Source organism: Macrobrachium nipponense, chromosome 25 (assembly GCF_015104395.2).
Source record: "Macrobrachium nipponense isolate FS-2020 chromosome 25, ASM1510439v2, whole genome shotgun sequence".
Classification (NCBI taxonomy): Eukaryota; Metazoa; Arthropoda; class Malacostraca; order Decapoda; family Palaemonidae; genus Macrobrachium; species Macrobrachium nipponense.
Genome location: NC_087214.1, coordinates 35,170,775 through 35,192,933, shown reverse-complemented (window position 1 = coordinate 35,192,933; position 22,159 = coordinate 35,170,775). Strand labels below are relative to the sequence as shown.

Below are 22,159 nucleotides of genomic sequence, written 5' to 3'. Positions count from 1 at the left end.
TAATGTTTATTGTCATTCCAAATTAAGAATGTTGTTGACCTGGAAAGCGTTGGATGTCAAAGCTAAGAAACAGCATGGCTCTGCCTCAGATGACAAGATAAAGAAACAAAAGGGGGTGTGGGGGTTGGGGGGGACTTTGTATAAGTAAAGTAGAAATTTACTGACAATATTGCGTAATGTCTACTTTACAAACATCTCTAATTGTCGCAGGAAAGTGTAATGACAAGAATTAAAATGAAATCTTTTAAGCACTTTAAAGTAAACATAAAGGCGATTAAAATTATATTACAAAAACAAGGGTGATCTGACCTCCAGCTTACTCCGGACTCATGCAAGATTCCCCCCCCCCCCCCATGCATAAGTTGTAGCTAGACATTATAGTCCTAACTCTTAACGTAAATTAAAACGTGCTAAAGTCTACGGTCAAATATAGTGCTGTTTCACCAACGACACCTCTTCTAAAATTCCTGTATCTTGAATTTAACGCGAAATACCTTCTTCAGACCCTTTTAGGCTCTTCCATAGGCCTTTCCTACCCCCAACAGCAACAAAGTAGTTTGTGGGCTTACTCCCAGAGTAAGCGAAAACAAGGGGAAAGCTTTGCAAGTAAACATACAAAATGCATTGTAGCTATTGTGCCCGTAACTGTGTTTGGTAATGGTCTTGAACACGCCAACATGGATGAGGAACTGAATTAGGAAAGTTTTCGAGCTTTACGAAAGTACAACTTGTACTTTTGCCTTTGTACTGTAGTACAAAGCTTATATAAGTAAACAAAGACAAATGTACAACGTTAGTTTTAAATTCGAAAAACTCTGAACGCCATGTTAGGTGCAAATGGTATCTTTCCGTGTAGTACTACCAGCCCCTATGACAGTGAATATTATTTATTTATTTATATTTATTTATTTATTTATTTTTATTTATTTATTCATTTATTTTTATTTATTTCTTTTTGATTTTTATTTCTTTATTTTTATTTTTTATTTTTATTCATTCATTTATTTATTTATATACCTTAAACATTAACAAAAGACGGAAGTCTAAAAAACAAAAGGCTGTAAATATTCCGATATCTTAAACATTAACAAAAGACTAAGTCTAAAAAAACAAAAGGCTGTAAATATTCCGATATCTTAAACATTGACAAAAGACGTAAGCCTAAAAAACAAAAGGCGGTAAATATTCCGATATCCTAAATATTAACAAAAGAAAAGTCTCTTGTAAATACAAAATAAAGAAATTTACGATAAAAGACGCCGTTTTGGTGTTACTATACAATATCATTCACTCTTTCCACAGACAATAATTATAGAATGGCTTTATGAGCGTATACTTTAAGTAGCCTTAAATAGCCACAATGACCTATTAACCTCATTATATCCTCAAATGTTTATTAGGATAATATATACGCTTATCTGGTAACCCAGAAAGGACAGGTAGAGACAGATATGTCTAACTATATAGCGATGTTGGAATAATTAATTTCTACGACTAGCTGGAAACAAGCATTACTATCAGCATAGAATACAATATAGAATTTATGCCAAAGGCCAAGAGTTGGGACTAACGAGGCCATACAGCCCTGGGACGGAAATAGGCACTGAAGAAGGTCTAAAAAGTGTAAAAGGAGGAAAACCTCTAAAGCAATTGATCTATGAACCCAACTGAGAGAATTTGGAAAGATCAATCACTTTGATGAGCCTTCAAAAATGACGATTGGTACTTGGGCTTCAAATACCATATGGGTCTGTGCCCCCATGGATGCCACGCCCCCCTCCCCCCGGCATTAACCCCCTTCACCTAGATTTTAAAAGGTGTCGGCCTAGATCCAGCTGCCCTATATAGATTATTGGCCGACAGCTATGGGGAGATTCCACCACTATAGTTACCGGTTATGCTTTTGGTCCTATGTCTTAGTCCTTCATGAAAAAGGGGATATATAAAACTCTACAGAAGCCAAATTTGAAAAAAGGTGACCCAGGTTATAGGATTAATCCCCAAGAATCCTTTAGTCGCGTTGGCTGACCATTTAATCAATTATAATCGATAAGTCTCGTAATGGCGGCTTCGCAAAATCTATGGACAAACGCATCCTTAAAAGGCTATATATACATATATAGGCCCTCGAGATAAGGATTGTATGGTGCGTCGCATCCTTTTAAGGCTATTACACAAAACAGGAGGGCAAGAGATAAGAATGGCATAATAGTCATCTTGTGGGACCCCCGAATTCACGGAGGACAGTCGTTCTTCATCCTTCGAGATGGGACTAGTAGTAATGGCGGCGTCTCCTCCTCTCCACCTTCGTCTGGCCACCTTCTTTCTCCTGACGCAGCAGCTGATTCACGGCGCCCTTTCCCTGCCGAGCCATGACGCTGAAGGGAGGCTCCAACGTCGTTCTATGGAAGTAGGGATGACTGACATTTGTTAGCTTTAATAACGATTTAAAATATAAATGTTATTAAAAAGATCTTTGGAGAACTCGTGGTCTACAAGACGCGATGGAGGGATTCGCGGGTCGAGGCATTCGCGGGTTGACAAATTTGAAGTTAAATCTTATTCATATTTCAGCTATGAGTTACGATAACTGTACTGCAGCGGATATTTAAAACTTAATACTATAGACGATATTGGAAAATAATAATAAAATTGCAGAGGTTTTTCAAGTACTACAAATAAAACAATTATTATTATTATGATCATTTCTAAGTTCGCGTCGTCAAATATATTGTTTCATGTGAACGATCAACTTTTCTATTTTCATTATCAGTTATATAGTCTATAGTCTCTCTTTCTTCATTTAGAATAATATACTATGTTTTAATTGGTCCGATAATAAATGAAATATACTGTAGTACTACTCCGTGACCGCGTCATATATTAATAATTAAGATAAGAAGAAGAATAATAATATAATAAAAATCTAGACCAGTGGTAACTCAGGTACCTAATTCATTTGGACAATGTGTGCATGTGTGAGTGTGCGTTTTTAAAAATTTGTTTTATTCTACTTTTGAGTTTTCTGTGTGATTTTAACGGTTTCGATAAAACATTTCCGTCGGAAATGGCCAGTTTGAAGTTTTAACCCTCCCCCCACCTTCCCTACCTTCCCCCCCAACCCACAGCCTCCCCTCGAACACGGGAAACTCCTCACTGACAGATAGATATCTTCACTTAAGACAAAAATGACTTAAGAATTAGCATATCGCATATAAGATTCCCGATAAAAAACCGTATTTCGGTCTTCAAAAGAGTTTCTATAAATTATTACGGTTATTATCTTGGTTCAAAAGGGGTTTTGAGTGTGAGAGGCACCGAAACTATGAGAAAATACAGTTCAAAACTGTAAAAAGCTATCCTAACTTAGGCCTATTTGTCAAACTACCTGCAAACCCCCTCCCCTCCCTTTTTGTTTGAGACATTTCTACGGAGTCTGCCATAAAAAAAGTTATTTGTGTAAAGATAAAAAGATATATCAAATCATGGCAAGTGGCTATTAGTTCTAAACTGAAATAATACTACAATTCTATCACGTCAGCCTGTGTGATTTAGCTGAATTTATATATATTAAGTTGAAATTTTCAATCGGGTATATGCCAGAACTTCAAATGTCAAAACAGAGCCCTAGATCTATCCAAATTTATTTTGCACACTTCACAATATATCGTGTAATGAAAGCTAGATTTAATGTTTGTGAAACGCAATACTTTTAATCCACCTTTAATGTTTGTGAAACATCTAAAATTAATAGTTTTAATTCAACCTAGGCCTATTGGCAGAACTTTCTTTCACCAATTCTGGTTTTAGTTGTGATTACCAAAGATCAGTGGGAAGAGTATAATAGTGACGTCACTGTATTCCGAATTTGAAAGAGTACAGTGACGTCACTGTATTCTGAATTTGAAAGTGTACAGTAACGACACTGTGTTCTGACTTTGAAAGAGTATAGTGACGTCACTGTATTCTGAATTTGAAAGAGTATAGTACAGACCAGCGACAAATTATAAATTTAAAGTTGGCGAAATATATCTGAAAAGCGCACCACTGTTAAAGGTCTATTAAGTATAACCTTCATTTTAAGTCCAAAAGGGTTGACAAGATTATCAATTGCAACAATTCTTATGTCAATTTTAAATTATTGTTCCCAAAGGTGATCAGAGGACCGAGTATAGTGACGTCACTAGACTGAATTTGAATATTAAGTGGTATAGTGAATGCGGTCGACGCATCGTAATGTTGGCGCGTTCTCTGCGAATTGTACGTTATATAGTGACGATTTTCATAATAATAGTTATAATAATCGTGATGTTATGGGTGTAATTAACGGCAATTATATATGTATCAGAATATGTATGACTGATTATAATAATCGCCAACCCCAAAGGTCATCAAAATAAGGATTAAAAAAATATATTAAAAAAATCTGAAACAGCCACCTTCAAACTGACCTATGAACTCGAAAAATTAGGCCGAGGTTAAAAAAAAATGATTGAAAATGGTATAGAAAAATGTAAGAGTTTTATGATAATTAATTTTTGTCTTTTTCAGACGAGGGACTGGGTAATGGAGCTCTCAGATCTCCTAGAGAAAGTCAGGGCCAAGAAAAATTACCTCGAGGACGACTACACGATGGCTGAGTACGACGAAGAGATTGGTGAGGCTTAATTCTTTTTATCCCCATCTCTATCTCTCTCTCCCTAAAGCGTCACCGTCCCGTACGTTGACAAATAAAAGGAGAAAGATAATGCTTTAGGCAAACATCCGGACAAGGTGATAAACTGGGATGTTTGTTTCAAGCGATGATAATAATAATTCTTCTTTGACATTAAGTTGTAGTAGTAGTTCTACAGAGATCTTTCACACTCAAAATCAGAGAGAGAGAGAGACAGAGGGCGTCTTGCAATTAGAACTTCTTCTTCTTCTTCTTCTTCAGAAGTTCAAGTGGAGACGCAACGCAATTACTACACTAATGCTCTTCTCCATACATTTCAATACATTTTATTTCTTTATCTATTTGTTAATTATCTTTTACTTGATAAGTGAGATATTGCAAGTCAGTGGACCTTTTAGTGGGCTTGTTCCATATGAATATGGTTCTTCATTTTCTGAATAATAATGATAATAATAACTGAAAAAGAATCCCACAAAATTGCAGTGTATAACGTGTTTACTTATAAGTACTTACATTTTATTTTACTCATACTTATGAGCAAACACGTTAAACACGGTGATTTTGTGGGTTTCTTTTTCAATCTTCAGAAGAAAACTGAAAGAAGTTGCTGTTTGGTTTAATAATAATAAAATTTAAATAATAATAAAAAATAAGAAATAAATAATAATAATAAAATAATAATAATAATAATAATAATAATAATAATAATAATAATAATAATAATAATAATAATAATAATAATAAAAGTCCCTCAAAATAAAATCATCAGTAAATCTTCGCCTCCAGATCTGGCTGGTCTGAGCGACTACGGCTCGGGAGAAGGAGAAGAAGAAGAAGGAGAAGGAGTAGGAGTAGAAGGAGATTACGCCGAAGAAGCCCCTCCCGACGTGGACGAAGAAGAGAGCAGCGTCTGTGGGATAAGGCCCGTGAAGACGGGGAGTCCCCTCATGAAGATTTTGGGTGGCAAGGTGTCCGAAAAGGGCTTCTGGCCATGGCAGGTGGCTCTCCTCGACGAGGACATGGTAAGGGATGCTTACTTACGACGCTTCTCCTGATTGGCTGTTGATAAGCCAGTCACTGGGCTGGAAAGTGGAAACTCTCCTCAGTCTCTCGCGAGAGTTCCACCTCTCCTGAGGGATGCTTTTGAAAGATGTATCCATCAGGAGAGGTGGAACATATACATCCTGCCTATGTAAACTCTCGAGATAGAGAGAGACTGAGAGTTTCCTTCCAGCCCTGTGATTGGCTCATCAACAGTCAATCAGGAGCATGTAAGGGACTGGCCTAGACGTCAGATGCAAAGTTGATGTGAATCTACTATAGCAGAAATATTCTTTCTCTCTCTCTCTTTTTCTTTCCCTTAACGCTCGGATGTTTCTCTATATTATATATATATACTATATATATATATATATATATATATATATATAGATATATATATATATATAGTTTCACTGCAAAAAAAACGAGTGTTACAGCGGTTCAATGTCATCAGATGACACTGAGGAGGGTATCTGGATGCGTTCCTGCGAGGATTTATCTTAAAATTTATCCTACTTAGGTACTTCTGGATCTCAACTATCAGTGGGTCAAATGAAAGTGATATAATCTCCTCATAGTTTGAATGTCATTTACGTAATTTTAAAAGACTAAATTCGCCAGACGATGCTTTATTTTACTTCAACATTTAAGGAGATATTTCGATGAAACTTATATGACAGAAGTAGCACCTATCCAAGCACACTGTGCTAAAAAAAGAATTGTTGAAACATATGCTGTTACTATTGTAAGAATAGTAATTGTGTTCTTTTTGTGAATTAACGTTGGACTAATGTTGTGATTTAGTTTGCTGATATATAATTACAGGATTCTTGAATATTTTTTTGTTAGATGTTTCTTTCCCTCTCCTTCACAGAATATTAAAAATGTAAATCAAGTTGCTGATAGTACGTAGGTCGCGAGTGTAAAAACATTGTTTGTTTGTATGCTGTTTTTCCGTTGCACGGAACCAGTGGTCATTCAGCAACGGGACCAACGGTTGGCTTTACGCGACTTCCGTACCACGCCGAGAGCAAAAACGTTGTGAATCCCTGCTGCTCTAGAGAAAAAGCAACACAATTGTTTCTGTCTCATTCATACCATAACCGGCTGTGTAGAAAGCTTTCTTACTATTAGCTGCTTTGTCAGTCTGTCATACAAATGTTGGCACATCATTCAACCTGAAGTTTACACGGAGAGAGAGAGAGAGAGAGAGAGAGAGAGAGAGAGAGAGAGAGAGAGAGAAGGAGAAAGATTTTATATCAAAAGAGGATCAATTTCTAGGGAAGCTGCAACCCCTTTCATTCCTTTTACTGTACCTCCATTCATATCATTCTTCCATCTTGCTTTTCGCCCTCTCCTAACAATTATTTCAAACTGTAACTACAGCAAGGTTTTCCTCCTGTTACACCTTTCACACCTATGTATACTCTTGCCTTCTAATGCCGAATGACCCCATAGGTCCCCGTGCTTGGTCCAACCGTAGGACTGTAAGTATGGGGGGGGGGCGCATTGATTGAATGACCTCAAAGGTCTCAGTGCTTGGCCTAACTTTATATTCCATCTATCTGCAGGACCACAAGTGTGGGGGGACCTTGATTGCCCCACAGTGGGTATTGACAGCAGCACACTGCGTGGAAGACGGCCTCACGGTCGTCTTAGGGGAACATCACCTGGAACACGACGATGACATGGAAGTCAGGAGGAAGGTGAGGCTTTTCCCGCTTTAGACAGCTGAACCAAAACCCTTGAACTTACCCCTGCCCTGTGAGCGCTGATAACCAGCTCTGATAGCAACCTTTAGCCTCTGAAAAAGTGGAACAATGGCAGTTCATGGGATAGAGCCTAATTCGTATAGCTAGGTATAGATAGTCCCCGGCTTACGAAGGGGGTTCCGTTCTTGAGACAGTCGTAAGCCGAAAATCGTTGCAAGCCGGAAAATCGTCAAAAATCTTAAGAAAACCTTACTGTTAAGGCTTTGGGTGTATTAAAAACTATGTAAACTGCATTTATATTGCATTTTTCATAAAAAAAACCCTTCAAATATTCATTATTTTGCATTTTTGGAGTCATATTTCTTCCGCCAGATCGTCGTTGTAAGTGTCGTAACCCTGGAAATAATTTCTGATGAATATAAGTGACAAGCGTTGTAACCTCGGAACGTTGTGAGCCGAACTAGTCATAAACCGGGGACTGCCACCTTGGTTTGTGCGAAGCCATTTTGACTGAACAACATCGTTGTGAGTCTCTGCTGAGCCAGTCACACCAACTGAATAGGGCTGTTGTTTCGTTTTAAGGACATTGCGAAGTTATTGATTATGTTGGTTTTTTTGTTGTTATGCATAAAGTCATTGATTCCCTCTGCTAGTATATTTCTCACTGGTTTTCTTTACACTTTAAGTATATTTTCCCTCTTGCTTTTTTGCACTTTGTTTCTATTTTCCCACTGATTTTTTTGCACTGTGAGAATATTTTCCCAGCTTTATTTGCACTTTCAGTATATTTTCCAACTGCCTTTCTTGCACTTTGGCACTATTTTCCCACAGCTATTCTTGCACTTTGAGTATATTTTCCCACTATGTTTCATGCACTTTGAGTATATTTTCCCATTACTTTCCTTGCACTTTGAGTATATTTCGACACTATTTTCCCACAGCTCTTCTTGCACTTTGAGTATATTTTCCCATTACTTTCCTTGCACTTTGAGTATATTTCGACACTATTTTCCCACAGCTCTTCTTGCACTTTGAGTATATTTTCCCACAGCTTTTATGGTACTTTGAGTAAATTTTCCTAGAGCTTTTCTTGCAATTTGACACTATTTTCCCCACAAGCTTTTCTGGGGGTACTTTGAGTATATTTTCCCACATTATCTTGCATTCTTGAATACATTTTCCTTTCAGAACTTTTATTGCACTTTGACCACCGTTTTTCTTCAAGCATTATTGCACTTTATCTGTTATTTTTCCCACAGCTATTCTTACACTTTGTGTATAATTTTCCCTTCAGCTATGGCTTGCTTTGTGTATATTTTCCCACAGCTATTGGCTTACACTTTGTGTATATTTTCCCACAGCTATGCTTGCACTTTGTGTTATTTTCCCACAACTAATCATTGCACTTTTTTGTATATTTTCCCACAGCTATTTTGCACGTTTGTGTATATTTTCCCACAGCTATGCTTGCACTTTGTGTATATTTTCCCCACAGCTAATTCTTGCACTTTGTGTATATTTTCCCAAGGGCTATTCTTGCGTTGTGTATATCCCACCAGTATTCTTACACGTGTTATTTTTTCCCACAGCTATTCTGCATTTGAGTATACACCCACAGCTATTCTTGCACTTGTGTATATTTTCCCACAGCTTATTCTTGCACTTTTGTGTTATTTTCCACAGCTATTCTTGCACTTTTGTTGATTATTTTCCCACAGGCTATTTTGCCACTTTTGTGTATATTTCCCACAGCTATTCTTGCATTTGTGTAACTTTTTTCCCACAAGCTATTCTTGCCCAACTGTGATATTTTCCCACAGATATTCCTTTGCACGTTTGTGTAATATTTTCCCCACGCTATTCTTGCAACTTTGTGTATTTTCCCACAGCTTTTTAATTTTCTTGCAACTTTGAGCTTTGTGTATATTTTCCCACAGCTATTCTTGCACTTTGTGCATATTTTCCCTCAGCTATTCCTGAACTTTGTGTACATTTTCCCACAGCTATTCTTGCACTTTGTGTATATTTTTCCACAGCTATTCTTGCACTTTGTGTATATTTTCCCACAGCTATTCTTGCACTTTGTGTATATTTTCCCACAGCTATTCTTGCACTTTGTGTATATTTTCCCACAGCTATTCTTGCACTTTGTGTATATTTTCCCTCAGCTATTCCTGAACTTTGTGTACATTTTCCCACAGCTATTCTTGCACTTTGTGTATATTTTCCAACAACTAATCTTGCACTTTGTGTATATTTTCCCACAGCTATTCTTGCACTTTGTGTATATTTTCCAACAACTAATCTTGCACTTTGTGTATATTTTCCCACAGCTATGCTTGCACTTTGTGTATATTTTCCCACAACTAATCTTGCACTTTTTGTATATTTTCCCACAGCTATTCTTGCACGTTGTGTATATTTTCCCACAGCTATTCTTGCACTTTGTGTATACTTTCCCACAGCTATTCTTGCACTTTGTGTATATTTTCCCACAGCTATTCTTGCACTTTGTGTATATTTTCCCACAGCTATTCTTGCACTTTGTGTATATTTTCCCACAGCTATTCTTGCACTTTGTGTATATTTTCCCACAGCTATTCTTGCACTTTGTGTATATTTTCCCACAGCTATTCTTACACTTTGTGCATATTTTCCCACAGCTATTCTTGCACTTTGTGCATATTTTCCCTCAGCTATTCTTGCACTTTGTGTATATTTTCCCTCAGCTATTCTTGCACTTTGTGTATATTTTCCCACAGCTTTCTTTGAACTTTGTGTATATTTCCAACAACTAATCTTGCACTTTGTGTATATTTTCCCACAGCTATTCTTGCACTTTGTGTATATTTTCCAACAACTAATCTTGCACTTTGTGTATATTTTCCCACAGCTATTCTTGCACTTTGTGTATATTTTCCAACAACTAATCTTGCACTTTGTGTATATTTTCCCACAGCTATTCTTGCACTTTGTGTATATTTTCCCACAGCTATTCTTGCACTTTGTGTATATTTTTCCCACCCCAAACTTAATCTTGCGCACTTTGTGTATATTTTCCCACAGCTATTCTTTGCACTTTTGTGTATATTTTTCCCTCAGCTATTCCTGGAACTTTGTGTACAGTTTTCCCCACAGCGATTCTTGGCACTTTGTGTCATATTTTTCCAACAACTAATCTTGCACTTTGTGTATATTTTCCCACAGCTATTCTTGCACCTTTGTGTAATATTTTTCCAACAACCTAATTCTTGGCACCTTTGTGGGGTATATTTTCCGCCCACAGCTATTTCTTGGCACTTTGTGTATTATTTTCCCCCCCAAACACCAACCGCCCCTAATTGGCTTACCTTTGTGTATATTTTTCCCACAGCTATTTCTTGCACTTTGGTGTATATTTTTTTCCACCCACAACTATTTGCACCTTTGTGTATAATTTTCCCACAGCTATTCTTCCACTTTGTGTACATTTTCCCACCCAAAGCTTATTCCTTGTCACTTTGTGTATAATTTTTCCCACAGCTATTCTTGCACTTTTGTATATTATTTTCCCACAAACTAATCTTGCACTTTTTGTAATATTTTTCCCACAGCTATTCTTGCACCGTTGTGTATAGTTTTCCCAACGCTATTCTTGCACTTTGTGTATACTTTTGCCCACAGGCTATTTCTTGCACCTTTGGTGGTATATTTTTTCCCCACAGGTCTAGCTTTGCACTTTGTGTACATTTTTTTCCCACAGCTATTCTTGCACTTTGTGTATATTTTTCCACCAGCTATTCTTGCACGTTTGTGTATAAATTTTTTCCCACGCTATTCTTGCACTTTGTGTATTATTTTCCCTCAGCTATTCCTGAACTTTTGTGTAACATTTTCCCACCCAAGCTATTCTTGGCACCTTTGTGTAATATTTTCCAACAACTAATCTTGCACTTTGTGGTATTTTTCCCTTTTACCCACGCTAGCTTGCACGTTTGTGTAATATTTTCCAACAACTAATCTTGCAACTTTGTGTAATATTTTTCCCACAGCTATTCTTGCACTTTGTGTATAATGTTTTTCCAACAAACTAATCTTGCACTTTGTGTAGATTTTCCCACAGCTATTCTTGCACTTTGTAGGGTATATTTTCCCACACCTATTGCACTTTGTGTATATTTTCCCACCCCAGCCTATTCTTCCACTTTGTGTATATTTTCCCACAGCTATTCTTTCTTTGCACTTTGTGTATATTTTCCCACAACTTATTCTTGCACTTTTGTATAATTTTTTCCACCACAACACTATTCTTGGCACTTTGTTTTATTTTTATTTTCCCACAGCTATTCCCTTGCCTTTTTGTGTATATTTTTTCCCACAACTATTCTTGCACTTTGTTTGGTATATTTTTCCCCCAGCTATTCTTGCACTTAGTTGTTCTATTTTTTCCCACAGCTATTCCTTGCACTTTGTGTTAATTTTCCCATTTTCCCAAGTTATTCTTACCACTTTTGTGTATTATTTTCCACCCACAGCTATTCATGCACTGTTTGGTATTATTTTCACCCTCAGCTATTTCCTGCACTGTTTGTGGTATATTTTCTCACAGCTATTCTTGCACCTTTGCGTATATTTTTCCCTCAGCTAGTTCCTGCACCTTTGTGTATGATTTTCCCTACAAGCTATTTCTTGCACTTTGGTGTAATAATTTTCCCACATGCTATTCTTTTGCACTTTGTGTTTTTTTAATTTTTCCCCACATGTTATTTTCTTGTCACCTTTGTGTATTTTTCCCAGTTTTCCCCAGCTATTTCTTGCACGTTTGAGGTATATTTTCCCACTATGTTTCATGCACTTTGGGGGAGTATATTTTCCCATTACTTTCCTTGCCACTTTGGATAGATGTTTCGACCACTATTTTTCCCACCCCCAGATCTTCTTGCACTTGATTTGGTATATTTTCCCACTATGTTTTTCATGCACCTTTGAGTATTTTTCCCATTTCCCATTACTTTCCTTGCACCTTTGAGTATGATTTTCGACACTATTTTCTTTTCCCCTACAGCTCTTCTTGCACTTTGAGTATATTTTCCCATTACTTTCCTTGCACTTTGAGTATATTTCGACACTAGTTTTCCCACAGCTCTTCTTGCACTTTGAGTATATTTTCCCAACAGCTTTTATGGTACTTTGAGTAAATTTTCCTAGAGCTTTTCTTGCAATTTGACACTATTTTCCCACAGCTTTTCTGGTACTTTGAGTATATTTTCCCACATCTATTCTTGCACTTTGAATATATTTCCTCAGAACTTTTATTGCACTTTGACACCGTTTTCTTCAGCTATTCTTGCACTTTGTGTATATTTTCCCACAGCTATTCTTACACTTTGTGTATATTTTTCCTTTTCACAGCTATTCTTACACTTTGTGTATATTTTCCACAGCTATTCTTGAACTTTGTGTATATTTTTCCCACAGCTATTCTTGCACCTTTGGGTATATTTTACCCACAGCTTATTCCTTTACACTTTTGTGTATATTTTTCCCACAGCTATGCTTGCACTTTGTGTATATTTTCCCACAGCTATGCTTTGCACTTTGTGTATTTTACCCACAGCTATGCTTCCACTTTGTGTATTTTTCCCACACAACTCAATTTGCACTTTTTGTATATTTTCCCACAGCTTATGCTTGCACTTTGTGTATATTTTCCCACAGCTATGCTTGCACTTTCTGTGGGATATTTTCCCACAACTAAATCTTGCACGTTGTGTATATTTTCCCACAGCTATTCTTGCACGTTGTGTATATTTTCCCACAGCTATTCTTGCACTTTGTGTATACTTTCCCACAGCTATTCTTGCACTTTGTGTATATTTTCCCACAGCTATTCTTGCACTTTGTGTATATTTTCCCACAGCTATTCTTGCACTTTGTGTATTTTTTCCCCCACAGCTATCTTGCACTTTGTGTATATTTCCCACAGCTATTCTTGCACTTTGTGTATATTTTCCCCACAGCTATTTCTTGCACTGCATATTTTCCCTCAGCTATTTCCTGAACTTTTGTGTACACCCACAGCTATTCTTGCACTTTGTGTATATTTTCCCACAGCTATTCTTGCACTTTGTGTATATTTTCCCACAGCTATTCTTGCACTTTGTGTATATTTTCCCTCAGCTATTCCTGAACTTTGTGTACATTTTCCCACAGCTATTCTTGCACTTTGTGTATATTTTCCAACAACTAATATTGCACTTTGTGTTATATTTTCCCAACCCGTATTCTTGATTTGTGTATATTTTCCCAACAATATTCTTGCACTTGTGTATATTTTCCAACAAGCTATTCTTGCACTTGTGTATATTTTCCCACAGCTATTTGCTTGCACTTTGTGCTTTTTATATTTTCCCAGCTATTTCTTTTGCACCCTTTGGTGGATATTTTCAGTATTCTTGCAAATTTGTGTATACAAAGCTTATTCTTGCACTTTGTGTATATTTTCCCACAGCTATTTCTTGCACTTTGTGTATATTTTCCCACAGATAGTTTTCCCCCGCACTTGTTTGGTTAATTTTCCCACAGCTATTCTTGCCAATTGGTGTATATTTTCCCACAGCTAGTTCTTACATTTGTGCATATTTTTCCCACAGCTATTCTTGCACTTGTATGCATTTATTTTCATTTCAGCTCGTTCCTGACCTTTGTGTACCCATTTTCCCACACCCTATTCCGTGCACTTTGTTTGTATTATTTTTCCCACAGTATTCTTGCCACTTTGTGTAGTTTCCCACAGCATCTTGCACTGTATATTTTCCCTCAGCAATCTCGAACTTGTGTACATTTTCCACAGCATTCCTTGCAACTTTGTGTATATTTACAACAAACTAATCTTTTGCCCACTTGATGTTATTATTTTCCTACAGCTTTCGTGCACTTTGTGTATATTGTTCCCACAACTAATCTTGCAACTTTTTGTCTATTTTCCCAAAAGAAAAAAAAAAAAAAAAAGACACGAATGCCTTTGCACTTTGTGTATATTTTTCCCACAGCTCTGCTTGCATCTTTGTGATTATATTTTTTTTTTTTTTTTTTTTTTTTTTTTTTTTTTTTTCCCACAACTAGTCTTGCACACTTTGGTGTATATTTTTCCCACAGCTATTCTTGGCACCTTTTGTGTACTTTTCCCACAGCTTATTCTTTTGCACTTTGTGTATATTTTTTCACAGCTTTATTTCCTTGCACTTTGTGTATATTTTCCACAGCTATTCTTGCATTGTGGTATCATTTCCCACCAGCTTATTCCTTGCACTTTGTGTACATTTTCCAACAGACTAATTCTTTTGCACTTTGTTGATATTTTCCCAACAAGCTAATTCTTGCACTTTTGTATATTTTCCCACGCTATTCTTTGCACTTTGTTTTGCCTAAAATTTTCCAACAACTTAATCTTGCACTTTGGTGTATAGTTTTCCCACAGCTATTCTTGCACCCTTTGGTATATTTTCCAACAACTAATCTTGCACTTTTGTGTTATCTTTTCCGCCACAGCTATTCTTTGCCACTTTGGTATATTTTCCCACCAACTATTGCCACTTTTGTGTATATTTTCCCACAGCTATTCTTCCACCCTTTGTGTAATAATTTTCCTTTTTCCCACACTAGCTTGCACCTTTGTGGAATATGATTTTCCCACCAACCCTATTCCTTGCACTTTGTTTGTTTATATTTTTCCACAGCTATTCTTGCACTTTGTATATTTTTTCCCCACAGTCTATTCTTAGCTTTCTTTTGCTGTAGATTTTCCCACAAGCTATTTCTTGCACTTGTTTGTTATTTATTTTCCCCCAGCTATTTCTTGCACTTAGTGTATATTTTCCCACAGCTATTCTTGCACTTTTTGTGTATTTTCCCATTTTCAGTATGCTTACACTTTGTGTATATTTTCCCAAGCTATTCATGCACTTTGTTATATTTTCCCTCAGCTATTCTGCACTTTGTGTATAATTTTTTCCCTCAGCTATTCCTGCCACTTTGTGTATATTTTCCCTCAGCTATTCTTGCACTTTGTGTATATTTTCCCACAGCAGCTATTCTTGCACTTTGTGGATATTTTCCCACATAATCTTTGCACTTTTTGTATATTTCCCACAGCTATTCTTGCACGTTGTGTATATTTTCCCACAGCTATTCTTGCACTTTGTGTATACTTTCCCACAGCTATTTCTTTGCAACTTTGTGTTATATTTTCCCACAGATCTGCACTTTGTGTATATTTTCCAAAAAACTAATCTTGCACTTGGTGTTATTTTCCCAACAGCTCATTCTTCACTTTGTGTATCATTTCCAAACAACTATCTTGCACTTTGTGTATATTTTCCCACAGCTATTTTCGCACTTTGTGTATATTTTCCCACAACTATTGCACTTGTGTATATTTGCACAGCTATTATTCCACTTGTGGTACAGTTTCCACAGCTATTCTTGCACTTTGTGTATATTTTTGCCCAACAAGCTATTATTGCACTTTGTTTATTTCCCACAAACTAATCTTGCACTTTTTGTATATTTTCCCCACAGCTATTTTTGCACGTTGTGTATATTTTCCCACAGGCTATTCTTGAACTTTGTGTGTACTTTCCCCACAGCTATTCTTGCACTTTGTGTAATTTTCCCACAGACTATTCTTGCACTTTGTGTACATTTCTTCCCACAGCTATTCTTCACTTTTGTATATTTTTCCACAGCTATTCTTGCCCTTTGTGTATATTTTCCTCACAGCTGATTCTTGTGCACGTTTGTGTATACCTTGCCCACAGCTATTCTTGCACTTGTGTAATATTTCCCACAGCTATTCTTGCACTTTGTTGTATACTTTCCACAGCTATTCTTGCACTTTGTGTATATTTTCCCACCAGCTAATCCTGCACGTTGTTTGGTATATTTCCGCACAGCTAATTCTTTGCCACTTTGTGTATACTTTCCCACAGGCTATTCTTTGCACTTTGTGTATATTTTCCCACCCAAGCTATTCTTTTGCAACCTTTGTGTATACTTTCCCACAGCTATTCTTGCTCTTTGTGTATATTTTTCCCCACGGCTATTCTTGCACTTTGTGTATTATTTTCCCACCGCTATTCTTGCTACTTTGTGTATATTTTCCCAACAAGCTATTCCTTGCACTTTGTGTATATTTTCCCACAGCTATTCTTAACACTTTGTTCATATTTTCCCCCAGCTATCTTTTCCCACTTTGAGCTATTTTTTCCCTTCAGCTAATTCCTTTGAATTTTGTCTAACATTTTCCCCACAGCTATTCTTGCTTTGTGTATATTTTTTCCACAGCTATTCTTGCACTTTGTGTATTATGTTCCCACAGCATTCTTGCACTTTGTCTTTTCCCATTTTTCCCAAGCTATTCCTGAACTTTGTGTATTTTCCCATTTTCCCAAGCTTATTCTTGCCTTTGTGTATATTTTCCAACAACTACATATTTTGCACCTTTGTGTATATTTTCCCACAGCTATTCCTTGCACTTTGTGTATATTTTCCAACAACTAATCTTGCACTTTGTGTATATTTTCCCACAGGCTATTGCTTGCAACGTTTGTGTATATTTTTACCAACAAGCTATTGCCTTGCAACTTTGGGTTGGTATATTTTCCCACAACTAATCTGCAACTTTGGGTATACTTTTCCCACAGCTATTCCTTGCACTTTGTGGTATATTTTCCCACACGATTTCCTTACCTTTGTGTTAACTTTTCCCCACAAGCTAATTTTTGGCACTTTTGTGTATATTTTTCCCGACAAGCTTTATTTCTTGCACTTTGTGTATATTTTCCCAACAACTAATTCTTGCCACTTTGTGTAATATTTTCCCACCAGCTTAGGCTTGCACTTTTGTGTATATTTTCCCACAAGCTATTTTCCTTACCAGCTTTATGCATAGCCCTTCAGCTATTCCTGAACTTTGTGTATTACTTTCCCACAAAGCTAATTCTTGCACTTTGTGTATAAATTTTCCACAGCTATTCTTTTGCACTTTGTTATATTCTTTCCCACAGCTATTGCTTGCACTTTGTGTATATTTTTCCCCACGAACTCTATTCTTGGCACTTTGTTTTGTATATTTATCCCACAGCTATTCTTTGTTTTACCCCACTTTGTGGCATATTTTCCCTTCAGCTATTCCTTGGCACTTTGTGTATACTTTTCCCACAGCTATTCTTTGCACTTTGTGTATATTTTCCACCCACAGCTATTCTTGCACTTTGTGTATATTGTTCCCCCAGCTTTTTAATTCCTTAGCACTTTGTGTACATTTTCCCACGCTTTCCTTGCACTTTTGGGTATAATTTTCCACAGCTATTCTTTTTGCACTTTGTGTATATTTTCCCACAGCTATTCTTGCACCTTTGTGCATATTTTCCCTCAGCTATTCCCTGAACTTTGTTTGTACATTTTTCCACAGCTATTCTTGCACTTTTGTATATTTTTCCACAGCTATTTCTTGCCACTTGGTGTATATTTTTCCCACAGCTATTACTTGCACTTTTGTGTATATTTTCCCTCAGCTATTCCTGACTTTGTGTACATTTTCCCACAGCTATTCTTGCACTTTGTGTATATTTTCCAAACACTAATTCTTGCACTTTGTGTATATTTTCCCACAGCTATTCTTGCACTTTGTGTATATTTTCCAACAACTAATCTTGCACTTTGTGTATATTTTCCCACAGCTATTCTTGCACTTTGTGTATATTTTCCAACAACTAATCTTGAACTTTGTGTATATTTTCCCACAGCTATTCTTGCACTTTGTGCATATTTTCCCTCAGCTATTCCTGAACTTTGTGTACATTTTCCCACAGCTATTCTTGCACTTTGTGTATATTTTCCCACACTATGCACTTTGTGTATATTTTCCCACAGCTATTCTTGCACTTTGTGTAAGATTTTTCCCACAACTATTCTTGCAACTTTGTGTATATTTTCCCACAGCTATTCTTGCACTTTGTGTATATTTTCCCACAACTATTCTTGCACTTTGTGTATATTTTCCCACAACTATTCTTGCACTTTGTGTATATTTTCCCACAACTATTCTTGCACTTTGTGTATATTTTCCCACAGCTATTCTTGCACTTTGTGTATATTTTCCCACAATTTTCTATTCTTGCACTTTGTGTTATATTTTCTTCCCACAGCTATTTCTTGCACTTTGTGTATATTTTTCCCACAACTATTGCACTTTGTGTATATTTTCCCACAACTATTCTTGCACTTTGTGTATAGTTTTCCCACAGCTATTCTTGCACTTTGTGTTTTATATCCCCACAACTATTCTTTTGCACTTTGTGTATATTTTCCCACAGCTATTCTTGCACTTTGTGTATATTTTCCCACAGCTATTCTTGCACTTTGTGTATATTTTCCCACAGCTATTCTTACACTTTGTGTATATTTTCCCACAGCTATTCTTGCACTTTGTGTATATTTTCCCTCAGCTATTCTTGCACTTTGTGTATATTTTCCCACAGCTATTCTTACACTTTGTGTATATTTTCCCACAGCTATTCCTGCACTTTGTGTATATTTTCCCACAGCTATTCTTACACTTTGTGTATATTTTCCCACAACTATTCTTGCACTTTGTGTATATTTTCCCACAGCTATTCTTGCACTTTGTGTATATTTTCCCACAACTATTCTTGCACTTTGTGTATATTTTCCCACAGCTATTCTTGCACTTTGTGTATATTTTCCCACAGCTATTCTTGCACTTTGTGTATATTTTCCCACAGCTATTCTTGCACTTTGTGTATATTTTCCCACAGCTATTCTTGCACATTGAGTATACTTTCCGATAGGTATTTTTGCACTTGCAGTGTATTTTTAATGAATTAATACAATGGGGTTGTTCTTCCTGGCATTCCACTCAAAATACACTCAATAGTTGTATACCTAAATATGTGGAACAGTACTATACCTCAGGAGAGTTGTTGAGCCTGACATAATATCTTTTAATATTTCAACCGAATAAGAGTACTTAAGGAACAGCAGAGCAAATAACGTCAACCCACAGTGCCAGAAGGAAGTGGTTCGATGCTCATGGTGAGCTAGAAACAGGAGAAAATTTAGGTATAGTTGAATTGCTTTTGGGCACTGCATAAACTGTGTAGGTCTTCCAGATAATCAGTGTTGTTATACGACACTGACGAGAAGTTTGACGTCGTTGCATAAAGAGATCAGTTAACGTTGTCAAATTCAAAACAATGAAGTCAGATCACTGGGATTCGGTTTCTCTCTTGTATTGTAAATCTTTGTGAGATTTTTGACCCGCGGGCAAAGAAATTTGTAATTTAGAATTGACGGATCTTTCCTATGTAGTAACTGAGGAGTAGACCTTAAATGTGGATAACTGGATAAAAGAAATTAGGTTAAAACTACTTGAATATGGAGACGGTCTGATCAGCTGGAGAGAACTGAGGACGACTGGTTTAAAAGAAGAAAGTGTGATTCGAAAGTGTTGGGAGTGAGGAGGGGCCAATACGCCAAGAAGTTTTTGGTAGACTGAGTTACCAGAAATGTCTTGGTATCCTTAGGCACAGATGAGCCACTGTTGACCCTACATACACAACTTAGTAAAAGGGCATTTTCAGGTTCAGCAAAAATAATTTCTTTTCTCACAGGTCGACAAGTACATCAACTACAACGACTTCGACGTCGCGACGCTGGAACATGACATTTCCCTCTTGAGACTGTCAAAGAAAGTCAAATATAATGAGCACATTCTTCCTGCCTGTCTGCCCACCTCAAAAGAAAAGTTACCCAAGTCCAGCAAGAACTGCGTCGTCAGCGGGTGGGGCAAGGAGAAGGGGTCACACTTCTACGGGTCGACACTTCTGAAGCACGTGGAGGTACGCAAGTTTTCCTCGAAGAAAATATAGTTGGAACGAGGAAGAGCGCTCGTGGTCTCATAGTTAACCGCAGTGTTGCATTTATTGCGGAAAGTCTTACCAATTGCGATTTAAAAAACCAGAACTTGGAATCTCATGGGACTGCAGGTTTCATGGTATATCATGAAATTCATTAATATTACAGTAGTACACTCCTTCCTTAAGATCTGAACATTATTTCTTATGAAATATATCCATCAAGTATATACATTCCATTGGGTGCCATTCAGACTCTTACAAAAGCATTATTTTACATTTCTCTTCTATCTTGTACATATGTTATCAATTTTTTATGCTGTTTTTTTAATGGTGTCCAAATATTGAACCTCAAACCACCACCAGCCACCCACCCTCCCCTTTATCATTATTATATAATTTCCTTTGGGGTTAAATTATTCTAATGGTACAGTAAATTTGATAATTAATGGGCTATATAAAAATCTCCTCTAAAGTATCTAGCCTCCTTTGGAAGGACACTTGCCTAATCAAGAGTCCCTCTTCTTCTTCTTCAAGTAGTTTCTTATTCCTCTTCTTTTTCAGGTACCAATTGTTGCCAAAAAATCTTGCAAGGAAGCCTACCCAGACCACGTAATTTCCCCCAATACCTTCTGTGCAGGATCCACGAAGCAGAAAAGTGACACTTGCCAAGGTAGATCCTTAAATATTTTCCGCTTTGTTTTCTCGTCTTTTCAAACTGTTCATATACTTCACGTACTAATTTGGAGATACGGTTCTGAACCACATATTACTTCATGTACTATTGAGATATGATTCTGAAACGTGTATACTTCATATACCATTTAGAAACATGCATAGTTCACATATTATTTAGGGAAATACGATTCAGAAACGTAGTATACTTTACGTACCAGTCAGGCAAGCCACTTCATATCTGCCTGGATAATCTTCACTCTCCAGGTGACTCCGGTGGACCGCTGGTGTGCAGCAACGACAGAGCTTGGACTGTGTATGGAGTCACGAGCTACGGCGACGGCTGCGGCCGGAAGATGAACTACGGAGTGTACACCGAGGTCGCGAACTACATGGGCTGGATTGCGGACGTCATGAGCCGTTATTCCTAGGATCATTGAGCGCAGAGGAGATTCACCATGGTTTTCTTGATGATGATGATGATGATGATATTTGGGCATAAACCGGACTGTTGTGATGGGTACAGTGGGGCCCCCATATTCGCGGACTTACGCATTCGTGGACTTCTCTCTGGAACATTTCCTCGCATTATTTGCAGAAAATTTGCCTATTCGTGGTATTTTTTGATGAGGAATATACACAAATTCCTGTTTTTTTTATAAATTTCATCATGCATTTTTGTGATAAAACTATTGAAAAAACCAGGTATAAAATTTTTTAGTGGGTTTTTCTTGAGTTTTAACTAACAAAATAGGAGGTTTTAAGCATTTTTATAGGTGTTCCAACTTTTCGCAGGTTCTAACTATTCAGGGGGGTGCCTGGTACGCATCCCCCGCGAATACGGGGGGACAACTGTATTAGTACTAATCTGCTATTAGTATCTGTCATAATATAATTTTTGACTGTTACTCATGTTATTCTTAGTTTCTTTATTTACCTTTTCACCCTGACTCTGATAAAACTTGATAATTATGATCACTAAACGTACACAATTTCCCTAAAAATTAACTGCGACCCTCATTTATCTCCCAGAGTCAAAGGTCAATTAGGAAGTCAAAACATGACAAATATCTTCTCATTTATATGATAGAAACTATAATAGTTCTGTTCCTGAATTTCTTCAAAATGCAACAAAGTTA

The 22,159-nt window shown here is 36.9% G+C and overlaps 1 protein-coding gene across 1 annotated transcript; it reads left to right on the top strand.

Annotated features, from left to right (window-relative positions):
- Positions 1-2,232: 2,232 nt before the first annotated feature.
- LOC135199347 (trypsin II-P29-like) lies at positions 2,233-21,937 on the top strand. The gene is made up of 7 exons (XM_064227298.1): positions 2,233-2,410; positions 4,552-4,657; positions 5,462-5,697; positions 7,288-7,422; positions 20,103-20,330; positions 20,910-21,018; positions 21,288-21,937. Exons 1-7 carry the CDS (start codon positions 2,267-2,269, stop codon positions 21,449-21,451), a joined length of 1,122 nt encoding a protein of 373 aa, XP_064083368.1. The 5' UTR covers positions 2,233-2,266; the 3' UTR covers positions 21,452-21,937.
- The last annotated feature ends 222 nt before the right edge of the window (positions 21,938-22,159 follow it).

Coding starts and splice junctions, on each gene's coding strand:
- LOC135199347 (XM_064227298.1), top strand. CDS start 2,267: ATGGGACTAGTAGTAATGGCGGCGTCTCCTCCTCTCCACCTTCGTCTG. Junction 4,658..5,461: donor TGAGTACGACGAAGAGATTG/GTGAGGCTTAAT, acceptor CTTCGCCTCCAG/ATCTGGCTGGTCTGAGCGAC. Junction 5,698..7,287: donor CTCTCCTCGACGAGGACATG/GTAAGGGATGCT, acceptor ATCTATCTGCAG/GACCACAAGTGTGGGGGGAC.